We start from the raw sequence: 19291 nt of genomic DNA, 5'->3' as shown, positions 1-19291 counted from the left end.
TTTATGAAATCACAGTAAGGACTGATGGACGTAAGTCCTGTCTAAGAATGAAGAATGGACAACACATATACCTGCTTAACCAGTAGTAGTGTCGCTCGGAGACCCCGGCACCCGCCTTTCACTGTAGAGGTGAGGGTGAGTGATAAGAATCAACGTCTTGTTGACCCAGGGTCAGCGGCGCTCTGTGTCCTCTTGAGGCGAGTCCCCACCCGGGGTTCTCCTGAGTTGCCCCCATTCTAGACCCTGAGGACGACCACCATGAAACAGAGTGCCTTTTGATAACGAAGTCCAAGGACAGGACTTCATTCAAAGCCATGAGCGGTTAATGAGATGAAGACCAGGACTGCTGTTGGAAGCTGCCTTTTCAGAGAAGGAAGTGCACAGGGCTCCCAGCGCTCGAGGTGTGTGGGCACCCTCAGCCCCGCTGGACTTGACTGCTCTCTCTCACTGTCAGATTCAAGTCAGAAAGACAACCCGCACTCCCCTTAGGAGCATGTTCCTCACTTCGTGACCGCTGTTTAGCTCCTGAGTTATTTTCTGAAAGATCAGCCAAAGTGTCTTTAAATTGTAAATAGAAACCGGTAAGCATTCCTGAAAGCCAGCAGCATTATGCCTCCTCAGGGCCAGGTTTGTTACCCTAAGACACTTCCACACCCGTATCCATCAAAGAGAGGCTTCTAATTATTTATTTATTTTTTAAGGACAATGAAACCAAGAGAAATGATGGTTCAATAAAATGATAATAGTACTACTAATAATAATAGGAAGCATGGTTCATTGCACCAAGAGTTTCTATTCAAAATCAGGATTACAGTGTTTCTACTTCTTATTTTATATTTTTGTCTCTTGTCTCAAGCCGAAAATGTTAGCTTTCAGTCTCACCATAAGGAACTTTGATGGCCCAATGACTAAGCACTCAGCTGCCAACCAAATGACCAGTGGTTTGCAGCCACCAGCAGCTCGGTGGGGGGAGACACTTAGTAATCTGATCCCACAGAGATTACAGCCTAGGAAACCCTGTGGGGGGAGTTCTAGTCCACAGTACCATAACCATAGGTTCTTCTTTGCTTTATTCTACTTTTCATAATCATTCCAGAGTGGAAATGTCTATATTTTTACGAAGACCAAGATTACTGCAATTAAAGATTTTGGTCAGTTCTTTTTGTCCTGAGAACACAATTCACTAGACAGTGAAATTGCTGGGTTTTAAAGTCACTTGAAATAACCCTTTTCTGTAAGGCTAAGCCACAAACTTCACCTAGAATTGACTTCACTTGTTTCATCCTGCTTTCAGTTTTCCGGAATTATTTTTTGTTCTGTCTCGATGGATTTGGGGTATCAATCCCATCGCTCCCATGCAATAAGGCACAAGTGCATTTAGAGAGGTCTACCTGCTGTTCCCAGACCTTCCCTCCCTGGATGATAGTCATATTTTACATCGCTTTTTAATTTTTTTCAGAAAAACACATGTATGCATTACGTACCCCACTTCTTGCCCCCCCTTCTTTTGCACCATGCTATTTTTTCCTTTCACGATGTCCCAGGATCATTCCATAGCCAAGAATAGAACCAGGCCGTGTACCTGTCACAGCTGTGTCCCACTCACATGCAGCTTGCTGTGCCTAGTCTCCGCGGCCAGTGTTCTGATGCCTCCTCTGTCTTTCATAGAAAAGGAGGCCTTTCTCCCTTCTCAGCCCTCTTGACAGCTGCTTTTGGTCGGAGGCCGTCCCGCACCTACCCAGGAAGACGGTGGCCGCAAAGAGTCAATCAATTCTAAGCTCCAACTTATGATGAAAAGTGGAAAATACATGGTGGGCCACAAGCAGTCCCAGAAGATTATCAGGCAAGGCAAAGCGAAACTGGTGATCCTGGCCAACAGCAGCCCGGCCTTGAGGACGTCGAGTGTGAAATGGAGGAACCTTGAGCCATGTTGGCCCAAACTGGTGTCCACCACTACCGTGGCTGCTATAGTTTATTGTGCCATCCTGGCCGATAAACACAAGTAGGATTAACTGAAGGGCAGAGGGATAAATGGCTCGGTGAGCCTCACCTTGGTTGTTCTGTGCCTCAGTTTAAAGGGGTACACTACCTGTGGGATGCCTAGCCTGTGGACTGTGTCGCTGTAAGTTGAGGTCCCTTTAAGCCCACACGATTGGACTGTTCATCTCTGGAGCTGGGGACTGACAGTTGATGACAGTTAGGTACCTGCCTTGCTGTTTGCTGCCTGGATATATATAGCCCAGCTCTCTCTACAGAAGGGGACTGGCAACTGGCGGCTCTCAAAACTTGAAGGGCTGCTAGTGTCTCACTGCTTTATAATTTAACTGTTAATTTATTGTATTATCTATCTGTATATTATTTAATGGTTTATTTCTTGAATTATATATCTATCTTTATAAATATATTTATATATAATTACTAGCAATCTGGTTTGTCTCTCTAGAGAACCCTGTCCAATACAGTGGCCATAACAGCGAACTGGGCCCGGCGTGTGGACAGCACTACCGAGTGTGCACACTGGCCGTCACTGGTCCCGGTGATTCTGACAGCATTCAAATAGCATTGGAGGCATGCCAGAACGCACCGGTGAAAAAGCAACCCTGCAGTGTGTCCTTACCAAAAAAGGAAAGGAAGCAAGAAAACGCATTCATCATTAACAGACGCTCAGAGCAGAGCTGATTAAAAGAAAGGAGGAAAGAAAGAAACCCCATAATTTGGGTGGAATTGGGCCTTGGGGGTGGGGGCGGAGATGGATAATTCCTCTGAGAGAAAAATTACCATGGGTTGAGTTGGTGGCTTCAAGTGCAACCTGTCCAGGAGGTCAAAGACCCCGGTACCCCTACGGGAAGATTCAGGCAGAGGTGAAGTGGTATCTGATGAGTTCAATGTCGGCTCTCATTTGCTCACTGCCATCAAGTTGATCCCAACTCACAGCAAGCTTATAGGACAGGACCTTTGGGGTTCTGAGACCTTCAATCTTCACAGGTCCACACCTTTCTCCCGTGGAGGTTTCGAACCACTAATCTTGTGGGTAGCTGCCCAGTGTGTCACCCATGCCACCCGGGCTCCAAGTTCTCACAGATGCCATGTTTTTGTAAGCATCTCGGCTCCTGGCTGTGATAGACCACCATCCCTAGGGTCAAACTCAGTCCTGGCCAGCCTCACTGTGGCACCAGGGGCCAGTGTGTGGCTAGCAAGGCCCACAGTCTTGCAGGATACATGCAGACCCAGGGCTCTGCAAAGGCAGGGCTATCGGCTGATTCCTGGGAGGCCCGGTCAGGGGATAGAGGCAGGTGAAAGGGACCACTCCCATTACTTACACCCACATAGTTCCATTGCAAATGCACACACCCATGAGCCAGGTGTGCCCTGGGCTGCAGGAGGGCATGGCCAGGTGTGCCCCGGGCTGCAGGAGGACATGGCCAGGTGTGCCCCGGGCTGCAGGAGGGCATGGCCAGGTGTGCCCTGGGCTGCAGGAGGGCATGGTCAGGTGTGCCCCGGGCTGCAGGAGGGCATGGTGTGGAGCGCGGATCATTCAATGGAACGCAGAAGGTTCCATTTGAGTTCATCTCTGGTCTAGTGTAGGTCACGGGCACTCAGCCACATTGTACCAGATCTTCATTTTCGAAAGGGAAGTGGCATTTCAAGTCTTATGTGAGCACTGATTTGTACAGTCGAAAACGAATGCATGCTTTATGATTGGGCCAGATGAGCATACACATACGCTGTCTGGATTCTGGGGCACCTGCAGCAGCTGGCTAAGAGGTCCCAGGAATTCACACCTTCCAGGCAGCTGCTGGTATCTCCGCTGGCACGCTTCCCCCAGTCACTTACGAAGCCTCCCACAAGGACCACCCACACCCCCACGCCACCCTCAACGACGCTGCCACCTCGCAGCTCGAGGACTCAGGCTCACAAGCGTGATACAACCCTCACCGCGAGGGAAGCAGGGTTTCTGACCCCAAGTCTGCGTTTGCGTCTGCGCTTGCGCGGGAGGCACCGCCCCCATTGGGATGAACCATCCTCCTGAACGTGGGGGTGGGGGCACGCGAGGATGGAGCCTTCCGTTGCCATGGAGCTTTCCGCACCCAACAGTGCAGCGCCCGCCTTGGGAGAGGTATAGGGAGAGACCGTTTTTCCCTGAAGAGCCATCGTCGCCGAGGGCCCGTGGATCCCGAGACCGTTGTCGCTGAAGGGCTCCGACAAGGAGCTGACTGCCTGGGCTTGGCCGACACAGAGGTGGGTGGGACGGGCGGGAGCCCAGGACCGCCCCCAGACCGAACTCAGCCACCTTGCGAAGACCCCTTCGCCACTGAGATTCTGCAAGAAAAATAACTTTGTTAATACATTGTTGCCTCCTCCTGCTTCCTTTACGGACTCCCTGGGAGGCGCCAAGGGTGAATGCACAGGGCTGCTAACTGAGGGTTGGTGGTTCAAGGCCCCGGGGCCAAAGGTGCTTTGAGAAAAACCAGCCCTTATAATCCCTGTGGAGCACAATTCTTCTTTGACACACGTGGACTCTCCATGAGTCTCCATTAGCTCCATTAGCTTGGTTCCTTTGGGGGGCTCATGGGAGCAGGGGGCAGCTTCAGTTCAGGCCTCTGAAGCATGGCCCCTGGGATCCTGAGCAAATGGAAGGAAGAGGTTACCCATAATCCCAAAGTCATTCTAAATTGGCCCTTAGTGGATAACAAGTAGATAGACCTCGGTGACTGTGTTTCCCACAAATGATTACTTATTTTATCTGCATACATTCATTGATTTGGCAATAAAGTCTTAAACATCCAAGAGCCAGCTACTGAGCTAGGTACAGAGTAGACCTGGCTGGGTGATGTTCACAGCTTCAAAGGATGCCCTGGTCCATGTTCTCTGTGCATTCATATGTACAACGGAAGGGCTGGTCACACAGAGAACATCAGGTAGCCAGTACCCAGGCCAAGAAATAGAACCTTGCCACCACCGCCAAGGGTCACCCCATGGCACTCATAGACCCCCTGCTTCTTGACCCTAGGCGGTCTTTTTGTGACCTTATTGTCCTTGTTCTTCATTTGCTTCCCACCTGTATGTGTGTTTCTAAACCAGATAGTTAGTTTTTTTAACCTGGCTTTAAACGTCGTTTGAAAGGGCCAGGTCTGTGTAGATTTGGTTTTTAGATTTTGAGACAATTCCAAACTACCATGAAAATGTCAAGTTCAGCCCAAACCCTTTTTCCTTGTCCTGAACCACCTGAGCGACCCATGGCTGCTGGACTTTCTGTCTCCCCAAAGACTGTAGAGTGTATTTTCTACAAACTAGGACATCCTGACATTCAGCATGACCGCAGCACAGCCGCCAAGGTGGGGCAAGGAATGTGAACACGTCGCTCCGGCTAATCCTCCTGAGCCTATGAGGTTCCACGGAGCAAACGCACACAGTGACACCTCATACGCGGCTCTGAGTTCTCAAGTCTCTTTAATGGCCATCTGCCTGGGACATTTCTCAGTCTTTGTTTGGCTTTCATGACCTGTTGTCTCTGAACACTGCATTCCAGTCTGTTCCCGCTATGTTTCTTCACGGACCAAGTACTGGTTTGCCTTTGGGGCAGGAAAATCGCAGAGGTGACTCGGTGTTCTGCGAGTTTCATCCTGTCAGGTAGCTCCAGGTGGTTGATTGATGACATTAGGGACAATGTTCAGTCGGATTCCTCCATCCAGGTGGCTCCTACCCTTGAGAAGTGTCTCTTTTCCCCTTTGTAATGAAGCAAGTATTTTGTGGTGCGGCGCTCTGAGACGATGTAAACAGACCCTTCCTCCCCAGCTCAAACTGAGTGGTCCGCAGAGTGACGCTGGCCTCGTCCTGCTTTGGGCTCCAGCAGCTTGTGCCCCATCATCTCCTCGTGGGAATACTGCCTTACCACTCAAATGCTAATATCCCCATCCATGAGCACCCTCGGACTCCTCGTGTGGGCCTCTGTGGATCCTACTTGCCCCTCTCCAACTGGAGCACCTTTGGAAGGGAAAGAAAGATGATGCTGTGGGTCTTGGTTCTTTCTTCCTGTGCTTCTGTGTCTGAGGCTCCGCCATCTTCCTGGCGGTGGTTCCTTCATCTTCGTTAGCCGTGGAGGAGTCCATGGTGCGAGTCCTTAGCCCGCTGTTTGTGGCCATTGGAGTTGTTGCTGTGAATGCTGCTGCGCTGTGAAATCCTGGCATGACTCCTGATATTCATGTGTAAGAGTTTCTGAGGGGTACCCCCCTGGAAGAGGGGGTGCTGAACCAGAGGGTAGGTAGATACATTCAGGCCAACCCCAAGATGTCCATGTCCTGATCTTACGGAAGCATTTAGGTTACATGACACCCCGGGGATTACGGTTGCACATGGACTGCAGCTGCTCATCATTTGGGGAGAGGATCCTGGGGCCTGATGGAATCACACGTGTTTATAAGTGAAGAAGGAAGGCAGGGAGAAAGAGCAAGTGGGGGACAGTATGAGGAGGTTCACGTTGCTGGCTTTGAAGCGGGAGGCATGGGACCTTGACCCATGATGGTGAGCTGCCCGGTGACCTGGCAATGGGCCGAGACAGAGTTTCTCCTGGAGCCTGCGGAAGGGAACCCAGACCTGCTCACAATGTGCTCTTAGCCCAGTGAGACCTATTTCAGACTCCTGATCCCCAATTTGTGGTCATTTACAGCAGCAATAGAAAATTCATCTGGAGGGTCCGCAGGCCCTCTCCGAGGTGGGCAGCAAAACTCTGATGCTGGAACCCCTGGGAGAGATAACAAGATTCCACAAACCACCGCAAAGGCCTCAACCAGTAGACATGACGTGTACGTACTCACAAAGGTGACAGAGCTGCAGCTATTTCACCCTTCCCAGTAATGCCAAACTCATTTGATTGTTCCAGGTCTTCCCCCCACCCTCCACCATTTCTGTGTGAACGACCCCACGACTCCACATTGTCTCCCCAAGTCTAATGAGTGATGTTAATTCGTAGTGGTTTTCATGCGCATTCCACTCGTGAGAAATGAAGTTGAGCGACTTTCCTCGGTTTCTTAGTAGGATGGCAACGTAATCACTCGTCCACATCAAGACTCCATTAAGAGTTCAAGGGAATCCGATGATTCGTATCAGGAAAGCAGAAATCAACTAGTACCAGCCAACACACTAGACATCTGGCTGCCCATGTATTGACCATTGAAACATGCCTTCTTGTGTATTGCCCATGAAAGTCCTTGGCCCTTGCTGGCCCTGGGCGGGCTGTCTTTACTGATTCATGGTCTGGACAATAGTTACGTGTTTTTATTGTCTTCTGCTTTGTAGCTGTTCTGTAACAGTCCCTAGGCTGTCATCTGAACAAAGGTTTGACGTTTTACGGTGACTCGAGCTGTAGGAGTCCTGTCAGGGAGTAAAGAAAGTGCGGAGCTGTACGCCCAAAGACTGGCACTGCGAACACACCAGCCACGCTGACCTGGGAAGCTCTGAGGGGTAGTGCTCTGCCTTGTTGGGTCACTTTGATTCGGAATCAGCTCTGTGCCTGTAGGTGTGCAACCAGCTTTTTGTCCCTCCTGGATACAATTCTGGTGTCTTGCTTAAGAAACCCTGAGGTCATGAAATGCCCTGTCACCAACTTAACCCTCATCATGGAAGAGTTTGGCCATTCACATGTGACCCTTTAGTCCATGGGAAGCTACTCTTCAAGGTGGGTACCGGTTCTTGGCACGTTGACTAAGAGCTCCCCACTGCTGGACAGCCCCACTTTTGTACTGTGTGGCATCGGTGCTCACAGGGCCTGTACCCTTGTTGTCTGCCCCACCAAGAGCACCATCGTGTCTCAATTGTATAAGCGTTAGCATCTGACAGGGCTTCCCTTCCACTTGGTTCTTTAAGATGCACTGGCTGTTCTTGTCCTTGTGTTCTTGTATGTGCATTTTCTAATTTACCTGTCAAGTCTCTCTGTCTCTCTCTCACACACAAACTCACAGAGTAGGATTTCAACGGGAGTTTTAGTGAGTTTGGGGATCAATTGGGAGAGGATTGGCATCTTGATAACATTTGAGTTCCCAGTTCATGGACTTGCCTGTGTTTAGAATTAGGTTGGTCTCCCTGAATGCCTCTCAGTGGGCTTGGCCTTAGCAGATCGGCCACTTATTCAACAACACCAGTTTCTGAGAAATTCAATGTGGGGTGTACTGCTGCAGCGGCCGTGGGGTGTAGCCCATTGTCGTGGCACAGAAAGGACACTTGGAGGGCTCCCCATGCATTGGCAGGCGATGATCTCGGCACCTCTAGAATTTCATGTGACTAATGTGTAAACAGCTGGTGGAAAAGCGTTTCATAGAAAAGGGAACTTCACCTGGTCTGTGAAGCATGTCTAGTGTACCTAGACTTTCAACTAACTCACCACCAGCTACTTTCCATCTGACCGGGTCCTGTTTAGGTCCCCTCAAGGAAATGTCATTGGATCCACGCTCAAGAGCGCCCTGCCGGGTTAAGCTGACCTCCCTGCAGTTCTAGCACGCCGACACCTTGACCCTGGGGCCCAGATGTTCGCGGATAATGCGCACTGCCCTGACTGTGAACCTCAGTGGTCCCCTGGTTTAGAATGAGGCCAGTGCTTGTACCAGACTGAACTTACTGAAAATGGATGTTACCGAGATGAGCAGAGCCGATCCTTGTCCTGAGTGGTGCGAAGAAGCCTGTTCTTCTTTGGTCTTTCCCACTTGAGTGGCACTCCCCAAAGCTCTCCAGGTGGATCACGGGAAAAGCTTGCCACCATTTTTTTCTGGGGACACCTCTTGTTAGGAAAAGGATCCATGACTCCAGAGTAGCTGTTTCCAATCCTGCACTACTGCTAGGCTTGAGCAGAACAGACAAACCCTTCAACAAAAACTTGGCCAAAGCAAGTCACTCTGTAAATAGAAGTCTCGAGGGGTCTGTGCTAGTACCCTAGGGTAGATGGGAAAATGACTCGTGTCTGCATATGACCCACACAGTCACTGCTTTGGGTCTGCCTCCCTGGTCGAGACATATTTAATTCAGTACGAAGTAAGTCGGTATCCCAGCTAGTCTCTTCATCTAGAGACAGGCAAATCCTGCCCGCCAAGCAGGTGTGATCTCCTCCCACAATGGTCCACATGCTGAGTATTGCCATGTGACAAGTTAGTCCCAGAGGAGAGACTCCACGGTGATATGCCCAGGGATAACTTCAGTGGAATAATATCTTCACTGTAGCCGGACCTAGATTATTCCCATAAAAAAAACTAGACCTTTTGCACGTTGCTAAGGAGCTGCGTTCTAAATCCACCCTCTTCTGTATTGATCAGCGATGATGATATACGTATGTGCACACATACCACTTAGTCATACACTCCTCATAGTCATCCTTGGCTCTGTTTGCTCCATCTTCGATATGACTAGCATCTTATTAATAACTAGTAATGGAGAAATCACAGGCAACACCTACACGGGTTACACAGAAACAGAAACTTACTTGACCTTCACAAGCAAAGGCGTGTTCCTGGAAATGGAACCGTCCCTGTACCATGCATACTCTTCACAGCCTGGGAGCGCCCTCTGTCTCAGAACTCAGAGTCTAGTTGGCTTGGGCCACTCTGTGGCCTTCCCTCTTTAATCAGAATCACAGGACTGGAATCGGAGTAAAGCGAATTAGAGCAGGGGACTGCAAACATGTCTGAGGCCACAGAACAATGTCAGACATAGACGTTAGAGAATCCAGTGCTCGTGTGACGGCGTAACAACGCTATCAGAGACCCAGGTTCTCCCTGTTCTCCCCTTTGGGATCCTTAGGTTGGCTTTTTGTCCCCTGTTGTTCCCTGGAGAGTGTGGTAATAAACCTTGTGGCTGCTTCAGACATTTCGGCCCCAAGAAAGGCTGGGGTTGGGGGATAAGTGGGGGTCTTGTTTCAAGTCTTCTGTCCCTTATTTGAGAAGAAAATCTTTGGCCAAAGCCCCTCGCCAATTTCTTCATGCATCTCACTAGTCTGCTTCAAAGGGTGTCAGGAAAGCCTGGCAGAGGGGGACGGGTTGGCATCACCTGGGCAGGGCATGGGCACTCCTCGCCCTCAAATAAAACAGGAAAGATGGACGTGTGGGCAATCGCTGGGTGTTGGCATGCAACACATCATGCCTGGTACGTGTTGTGCAACAAGGTTATCTCTTAGCTGGTACGAAAAACGTCGCCCCTGCAGCCTTCCTGCATTTGCTTCCATGGTGCTCTGGATGGAGGCTCTCTCATCTTAGTGCTAGCAAACTTTATGAAGGAGAAAACAAGGACATTCAATTTATGGTTTTTACTTTCCTGCACCTGGGAATTGTTTGTTCTTTTAAATATGTCCTATTATTTGCATTTTATCATCCTTTGGAAGGTGTGCAGTAAAAGAATGAAATTTTGTTTGTTTGTTTGTTTGTTTATAGCTAATTTCTGCCTCCCAAAATGGAAGAAGACCTTAGCCCATTCTCTAAGGAAGAGACGGACAAGGGCCTCATCTTGGACAACAATATTGAAGGTACTCTCACAAATAATCTTCATCTGATACTACAGAAAACTTAATTCTCTTCTTGCACGGAAGCTACCTTTTTTTTTAACTTCATTTCTCTCTTTCTGAGAAGGAGCATTTGTGTCAGTCTTACTTAAAGGAAAGATAGTTAAATGGGAGCTGCGAATTTTGAAAATGACAGGACAGTGTTCTAGATCCTAGTGTCCCTACTGAGGAGCCCAGGCCAGCTGTATCCTAATCCTTTATCTGTGGCCTTTCCCCCCCTCCCCCCCCCCCACCTCTTATCCTGGAAGCTTTTGCATTTGAAAACAAAACCCAAAACTACTGGTCTCTGACATTTTTAGAAGGTGCCTTCATTTGGGCTACATCCTGGGCACTCTCGTGGTGGCCCGTTCCCACCTGGAAACTCAGTTCTCTGGTGCCCACTTCCCCTCACCCAGCACATCCTCCGGCTTCCGTAGCTGTGGAATCAGGTGCTACTCATCTGTGAGCTCTCCGTCTTCTCAATGTCCGTGGGCTGCTCTCATTTCCTGCCCTTCTCTTCTGTTCTCTGTGTCACGGGGGACCGCCGTCGGTTGAGTTCTCTAGAGAAGCAACACCAGTGAACCTGAAGCATTTACAGAGAGCGAGATTCAGATTTACCTCACGGACATGGTTCAGATGGTTGTAGAGTCTGGCAAGCCCAGGGTCCGACTGTCAGATGGGAGGCTTCTCCCAGCTTACAGAGCTGCAGGGGCGGCTAACTTCAAGATCAGCAGGTTAGGCAGCAGGCTTCTGGATCACAGGCTGCAGAAACCGAGGACTCAACGATTGGCAGGTAAGAGAGGAGGCTGCTACCTCACAGGTAGAAGAGGCAAGTGAATCCCAGGATCAACACGCAACATGGCAGGCTGCTGGCTCAAGTCTCAGATGGCAAGGGGTGGATGCAGGATCCAGAGCAAGCAAAAAGCTAGAGCTTTGCCATAAAGTTTATGTATGTTTGATGCAATGCCCATCCTGTAGGAGACTCCCTTTCCGTGGGATCGAGACTACGACCAGAGTAAGGTGCTGCATCCCACTCTAATATCTTTACATCAGATCAGAGCTGATCTCATCAGACCGTGTCACAACGATGATGATGTCATTACAGGCTGCCAGACTAGAGAATCATGACTCAGCCAAGTTGATGCACAACCGTAACTAACGTAGGAATTTGTGCTTTGGAAAATCCCTTTGTAGTCATTTTTACTGAATTCTCCTGAGGGAATGCTGACAAACCCAATAGAATTAATCTTGAAGGCAACTAATTCTCAAAAGGTTTGGTCTGAAGACTCTTTTAGACTCTTATAAATTACTGAGACCCCTCCCTCCAAAGAGCATGGGTTTATGTTGGCTAATATATTGACTGTATTAGAAATTAAATCTGAAAAACCTTTTAAGTATTTACTTGTCCTTTAAAAATAACAGTAATGAACCCGTTACATGTAACAAACATTATATTTTTAATGAAACGTAGGCATAATTTCCCAAGTTAAAAAATAATGGAGGGAACAGAGCAAAAACATTTCCTTACTGCCTGGTTTTTAGACAACAGCTGGATCTTCCTATCTGCATCTGCCTTTTTCCTGTTCCACGATCCTGCACCGCTTGACCTCCAGAACCCCTGCGCATGCGCTTGTAAGAGAATGCGCACGGCCAAGGATGCTCCTGGTTATCATGAGCCAACTGTGACTACACAGGTCCCCGAGAGAGTCTGTGGGCACCCCTCCTGTACTCTGTGGATTACTCTTTGAGACCTGTTATTGCAAGGTGCACCTGCCTCATCTGTTGCACTTGGCAGGATCATAGGCCAGCACCCGAGGGCATACCAGAGCTTGTCTCACCTCAGTGGGGGGAGTGGGGATGATGCATATCAAGGCTGAACCCTGTGACGTAGAGTGTAGCCATCCCTCCCCTCCCCAGTCTTCTTGACTCCTGCTGACATCCATGGCCCCTCCCACAGCATGCTCTGCTTCCCTTCCTGGTGTGATGCTCCATTGCCCTGGCCACACAGAGCTCACTGACCCTGCAGTTAAGTGGTTTATTTGGGAACAGGGCACAAATCGGGGGTCTGGATGCACGTAGGACAGACTGGTCTCCTCTTGGCCCTGGCACCCGCCACCATACTGGCTCTGCGTCCTTGGCTCTTTCTGGGCCTGTGGCATTGGGGACTATATCTCGATCTCTCCCAGGCCTGTGTCCGTCTGTAGTGCTGTAGCCTTGACCTGCATTGCAGCTCGTTTCCGCTGCTTGCCTCTCCCTTCTCTTTGCCTTACCTTCTTTTTTAACTTCTGGGTCTTCCTTCTGCTTCTTGCCCCCTTCCTTCTGTCTCCAGGAACTTCCCCAGGCATGGCTGCTTCAGCACACAACTCCCTGTCCATTAGAAGGCGTGGTCTCTGGCCGTGGGGAAGGGTTTGGGGGGGTAGATGCAGATAGACCGCTCAGTAGGCCATTCGCAGACATGCCATTTGCATAGTAGGCTACAACTTAGCTCATTTGCATAGTTGTTGTTGTTGTCCCCACCCCAGTCCATTTCTTTATTGTCCTTGAGATTCTAGAATCTCAAGACACAATGCACAACTATCCGCTCCAGTGACTTAGCCGACTGGAACTATCCATCCCAGTTGGTGCCAAACACTTTTAAAAAGCATGTTTTAATATCAAAACCTAAGAGTCGCGATAAATACAAGCGACAGCCTTCCCCTAAGGCCCCCAAATACCCTGCACTGGTGTAACTGTCTATTACTCTTTTATACTTTCTGTGAAAGGAATAAAAAGGTTGCTTGAGTTTAAAACCAAAAAAATTGCTCAGTCCAATTTGTTTCTGCAACCTCCTGTACAGCCTAGCTCAGCACTAAAGAAAAACTGGGAGGCCAAGCAGCAAGGCCATCCTTTCCGTGTTTGCATCCCTCTGCCCAGCCATGGACCCAGAACTCCTGCAGCTCTCCATAGGGCAGGAGAGCATGTGGCCCAGACAGACCCCAAGGGGACCAGAAAGAAGCCACAGGACACGGGGGGTCTGAGTGGCCTCTGGTCTCCTATCCTATGACTACAGATCAAACTTCCAACACTCATGACCTTATCAGAAAGCAGCTTTCTGACATCAGGGTACCGTTGACAGGGACCCTGAGGAGACCAGGATGGTCAGTGGGGGGTTGTGGGAGGGATGTGGATCTCCAAGTGGGAACATATGCACATACTTCTGGGTGGCAACCCCCCCCCCCAAATTAACCCAGGTGAGCGAGAAATGCCGCTCCAATAGCATGGCAGTACTTCTACACTTCTGCGTTTCCAGTTGCCCCAGGGGTTTGTGACAGGCCGTTGGGAACGTCACAAGAGTTGGTCTTGTCCTTATGGCTTCCCATTCTCAAGGCTCCTGCGGACAGGAAGGACCTGCGCTGGTGGTTGACGCCCAGCACAGGAACCAGTGCCCTTTCCAAAGGCTGGTTCAAATCCCTGCCCCGAGAAGTATTTTAATGTCATATCTGGTAACATAAATTTCCTCACAGGGTTACCCGTGATCTGGGGTTTTGTTAGCTCTCTCTGGGGAGAGATATACCTCGGTCCTTGGCTCCACGAGAGAAAGAATTCACGCCAAAGACTGGTTTGTGATCCCAGTGAGGTTATAGAGAACAGTAGCTGTTTCAGGTCCCACAGTAAATGGAACACAAGCCAGACAGAGTCCGCAGCACAGTTACGGGACTGCGGCCTGGCCGCTCTGGACCGCAGCCCGACTGTGCTACATCGAGTAGCAGCCGCCGGGAAAGAGAACCCAGAGCAAAACATCTGGCCTTTTCAGGGGCCCCATTGGGAGGCGTGGTCGACAACACTGGTTGACCCCATTGGCTGAATCAAATTCACCTGGCTTAGATGGGCCAACCAGGTATAACACCCACCCAGCCAGAAGCTCAAACCTTCCATGGGTAATGGATGCCCCAGTCCCTATGCTAGCTACCTAACAGTTTCTTATAACAGAAATTACACTGCAAAAGGGAACAATGAAAAATGGAAATTTCAAGGTAGTAGAAGTGAACTAAAGATTAAGGCGTCTTACATTCTTGCCCCTTTAAAGAAAAAGCTACTGAACCCGATTGAGTGGCCTAGGGGGTGGAGGGCAGAGCCAGGCCCCGGCTACCCATCACTTCCATTCATTGGCATAGTTAATTGAGCGATCCTGGCAAGGTCAGTACCCTGGACAGGGCAGGCTGCAGCCCAGGACCAGAGAAAATGTTTCCAAACCAAGTTGTTCACAGTTTCCCTAGGAAATGCCAATGCACGTGGACAAAAGTAACAAGCCCTCTGGGGCAGAAAACAGGGGCAAGGGTAACTCCTTAGGGCTTAGGGGGAAATCCCTTGCTGTTTTCCTAAGAATGGAGGTGAAAAGCCGCCAGTCTGGCGTGCGTTGCTAGGTGCTGTGGAGTCTGCTCCGACTAGAGCCACCCTGGGAGAGTAGGGGGACAGAATGCCCGGTCCTGCGCCGGCCTCACAGCCGTGCTTAGTTTGGAGCCGCTGTGTCAGTCCATCTTGTCAAGGACCTTCCTCTTTTCCGCTGCCACTCTGCTTCACACCAAGCATGACGTCCTTCTCCCGGACTGGTCTCTCCGCCATAAACGAGTGTTCACTGCATGGCTTGATCCTGGACCTCCGGGTGGAACCCGGGGACACACATGCTGCTATTCTGACTCTTGCCTTGATTTCTAGGCTCGGGTGGAGTAGAGGGTCTAGCGTTCGAGGCTGGAACCCCGCCCCACGAAGCAGTGAGCTACGATGCTGGACTGGAACTCTGCTGGTAATCAGTGCCCCCCACCCCCGCCCCGGGCAGCAAGCTGCTGCCCACCCACCTCCGTCTCCCTCGCAAAGGGTATGAACCTGGGGTGCACCAGGCCTGTCAGGCCCCAGGAGAAGGACCAAGGCCCAATGGGGACAAATGACAGTGTGTGTTCTTCTTTTAAGCCAAGGGAGAGAACAGAATGGGGGTGCCAAGAAAACAGCCCACAGAGACCGAGCTCAAGCTCTGCAGCTGAGAAGGGACCTGGTCTACCTGGACACGGTGCACAACGAGAAAGAGCTTGCCCTTCAGAAAGCGAGGTTAGCCAGCTCTCAGCCTCCCCCTCAGACCTGTGATGCTGGAGGCTCTCCACGACCCCTGACCTGGCCTCCCTCTCCGCTCTCGCCATAGGGGTGTCTGTTCACCGCGTGCAGGGGAGCTGGAGACCAAGGGACTGTCTGCTCCCCTTGGCACAAGGTTTTACTATAATACAGCCCGTGGCAGCGATTGAGAGCCCACCCAGGGCGTCTCCTGCCCTTCTGTGCGTCTCTGGGCTGGGAGAAGGCTCAGCACATCCTCTGCAGCAGGCAGCCGTGTCCGGGGTGGTCACATGCCCTTTTGTGCTTCCTCTGATCCATCAGTCTCAGCGAGAACCACTCCCAGACTCTCCCCAGGGTCTGCTCCCAGGCCCAACATGGCTGCTGGGCTCTCTACGCCTGCACTGGCCCTGTCTTGTCTATAGCTCTCCAGGCAGGATGGGGGTTCGGGGGGAGGAGGCAGTGTCAAGACCCCTCTGGTGCCTTAACCTTCATGCTCAGGCACTGACCAGCGGACATCTGTGGGGCTCACTATCTGGTCAGAGGGTCCTGCCACTGTTCCCACCCACCTCGGTTAGGGCTGACCCCAAGAGAAGCTTTCCCCGGAACACTGCCCACTGAGGAGGATGTCGGAGGTGTAGAAACCAACTAGCAGGGCCAGACGTGCATGCTACTTCTGGGACCACCATAGCATTTCTCTGGAGCTTCTGTGGGTGTGTGGGTGTAGGTACCTGCGCGCCACGCTGTGTGGGCATGATGTAGCTTTTATTTGTTTTTTGCTTTTCAGAGTTTTGTTTTGTTGTGAAACAGTCTGGTTGGTTCCTGCTGGGGGCCACCCCCCACCCCCGCCCTGCTTGAGTCACTTGGTCATAGTTAAGATCCTCACTCCATCTTGAGCAACTCCACCTCAAACGCCAGGGATCGTTGGGGGTACTCCCCATTCTCCCGGTCCCAGCTCCAATGGGATCCCCAACTTCCGCTTCTCTCCCTCACACATCCCCAGCCACCCCTGGTCCCAACCCTTGACCATCTGGCCAGAGCCAAGGGAGGAGACACCTGCTGGCTTGGGGGCCAGCTGCTGTCAAACTCTGTCCCGTCTCCCAGTTTCCCGGGCAGCGCATGTGCAGGACATCCCTGTTTCGGGACGTGATGACGGATGGTTTATTTTTGCAGTTATTTGAAAGCAATTGGGCTTTCTGCCCCCTTCAACAGTGGCTGTCTCAGAAACCCAGAAGGGCAGTTGGCCCCTGTCCAGTAGGGTCGCTGCGAGCCGGCACCGACTCAATGGCAGTGAGTTTGGCTTTGAGGTTTTTTATTTGAAAGCAAGTTGCAAACATCGCGATACTCCGGAACGATGCGCGCCTCAGTCTAACCTCAGCTCCACTGTTGGCTTCTCAAGCAAGAGGCAAACCCGCTGCCATCCAGGCAACGCTGGCTCACCTCAACCCCCTGTGGGCTTCTGAAACTGGGACTGGTTAATGGTGGTTTCGAACTGCTGACCACGCGGAGGGGCGCAGCCCAACACGAACCACTGTGCCACTAGGGCTGCTCCTGCCGGCTAAGGCAAACTCATCGTGTTTCTCTAAGAGCATCCAGGAACCCCCTGGTTTGTACAAACGGTGGATGTGCTCTGCTGCTGAGTGAAAGGTTTGCAGGTTCAAGTCCACCCAGAGGTGCCTCAGACGAAAGGGCTGGCAATAGACTTCAAAACAACCAGCCCCCACAAAGCCCTGCGAGCACCTGGTGGCCGTGAGCTGGAGCCACCTGGATGTCCGCGGCTGCCTCCTTTTGGACTTTCCTCCTGCAGCAGCGTCCTAGGGCAGTCCCTGCGAGAACTCTAGATTCTGGCTTTTAGAGCCACGCCCGGTCCCTGTCCACACAGTTGAGGCCTGTTGCTTGTCCTCCTTGGTCTGTGATTCTAGAATGCTGCGGAGCGCTGCGACCTGGGCCTCTGTGTCCCTCCCACACACCCCTCTCTCATTCGAGTCCCATCAACTGCCCCCTCCTGGCCTTGTGCTCGGTACCCAGAGCTCGTCCACTTGGGGCAGAGGTTACACGGGCGCCCCAGCAGCAGGGTTTACAGAAAACACATGGGCCGGCCACTGCTCTTCCCATTGGAACATGAAGTGATGGATAGGGGAACCGGGGAAAGACTCTCCAAGAGCCTGGCCCCCAGACACCCTAGCCCACCCCGCCCATGGTACCTTCCCTGACACGGCACACACTGCAGGCTCTGGGAAACGAGGCCATCCATCCAATTCTCATTTGCTTTCCAGAGAGGAGCTACGTGCTTGCCGCCACCGGATCGGCCTCATCAGCAAGCGGCAGGCGGCTGTGATGGCTGAGGCCGCCCAGGAGAAGGAGGCCAACAACGTGTAGGTCTTGGCATCCGGCTGGGTGGCCTGGTGGGTGGTACGTCCGGGGGACTGGGTGCCGCGCCCGTGTTTGTCACTGGCTCACATGGATAGAGCAGCAGAACTCCCACCCGCTGCCCACAGCTACTGCCCTCAGGGGGACAGACAGGCTGGGCCAGCCTCGTGCCAGTGTGGGAATAGGGCCGTGAAGGTGGAAGTTGGGTGTAAGCCCCAGGGAGACGACTCTAAGTGACAAGGCAGAAAGTCACATGCAGAGGCAGGGCGGGAGACACCTCCTGCAAGTGAGCCACGCAGCCACCACGGGGCTCCTCCTGGGGCCAGGTGTGGTGGGCTGGGCAGGGTGGCAAAGTGGGCACAGCAGTGACAGGTGCAGGGCAGGACTCAGCGAGGCCATAGGGACAGATGGGGTGGGCCAGGTTGAGCCAAGTGAGGTCAACACAGAGGGAAGAGGGACAGGACCAGGTGCCCTGGACTGGGGTGGTGGACAGGGCTGGGGGAGAAATCATTAGAACTGCTTTTGCCTTGAGCAGCAGGGTGGGTGGGCCACTAGGAGCCCGGTCCCAGCCAGAGGGAGTGAGGGCAGGAGGGCCAGTGATCCCCACTGGACACACAGTGTACCTCAGCTCACGTGGTCCCCATGGCAGCCCTCTGGGCTCAGCGCTGTCATGCAGAAGAGGGAACTCAAGTCCAGGGGCAAGGGGCACCCAGCCAAGAGTCACCTTCGGACAGGGGACCAGCAGGTCCTGGTGCTGGCATTCCCAGGACACAAGGCACTGGCTGTGACCAGCCCTGTGCTTCAGGAAAGGCCCGCTGACTCTGGGGGATGGAGGGCCTCACGATGTCACAGTCCCAAAGGCCCAGGCCCGGGCCGTGCCCAGTGCCCTCCGCAGGTGGATCCCACTGGCCAGGTATCTAGCAGAGCTGCTGGGACCACACTGCTGCTCCGTCCCCTCTTTCAGGCCCTCTCCTAGTCCACACACAGACTGGTAGTCTCTGCGGCAGAAGGTCCATCCCCCATCAGCCCCGCCCGCTTTCCCAGAGCACTGAGTGCTGGGTGTCGGCTGAAGCTGAGAGAAGGTGTCTTCCCTCACTCCCCACTGCAGATGGGTCTCCTCAGAATGTAACCCCCTGGGCTAATGGCCCTAATGACCTGGGGCAATCACACCACGGAGGGCATCAGGAGACAGGCAGGTCTACACAACCTCGGGCCTCCATTGTGGACTCGCTGCGGACAGACACAGGTTAAAGCAGGCACGGCGTGAAGCGGTCTTAGCCACTGGGAACCCAGAGGCCCTTCCCAGCTTCTGAGCCACCCCACCCC

The 19291-nt window shown here is 52.1% G+C and overlaps 1 protein-coding gene and 1 pseudogene across 1 annotated transcript in view; both read left to right on the top strand.

Moving 5' to 3' along the window:
• Positions 1 to 8519: 8519 nt before the first annotated feature.
• LOC142456677 (torsin-1A-interacting protein 2-like) lies at positions 8520 to 8926 on the top strand (annotated as a pseudogene).
• Positions 8927 to 10428: 1502 nt separating this feature from the next.
• Positions 10429 to 19291, top strand: part of CFAP74 (cilia and flagella associated protein 74) — a 60604-nt gene continuing 51741 nt past the window's right edge. Inside the window, exons 1-4 of the mRNA XM_075557777.1 lie at positions 10429 to 10501; positions 15212 to 15299; positions 15464 to 15598; positions 17872 to 17970. Of these exons, the coding sequence (XP_075413892.1) occupies positions 10429 to 10501; positions 15212 to 15299; positions 15464 to 15598; positions 17872 to 17970 (395 nt within the window). The remainder of the gene's footprint in view (positions 10502 to 15211; positions 15300 to 15463; positions 15599 to 17871; positions 17971 to 19291) is intronic.

The sequence above is a fragment of the Tenrec ecaudatus genome, chromosome 1 (genome assembly GCF_050624435.1).
Source record: "Tenrec ecaudatus isolate mTenEca1 chromosome 1, mTenEca1.hap1, whole genome shotgun sequence".
NCBI lineage: Eukaryota > Metazoa > Chordata > Mammalia > Afrosoricida > Tenrecidae > Tenrec > Tenrec ecaudatus.
Note: the sequence above shows the minus strand (reverse complement) of the source record. Positions and strands in the feature narration are given on the sequence as shown.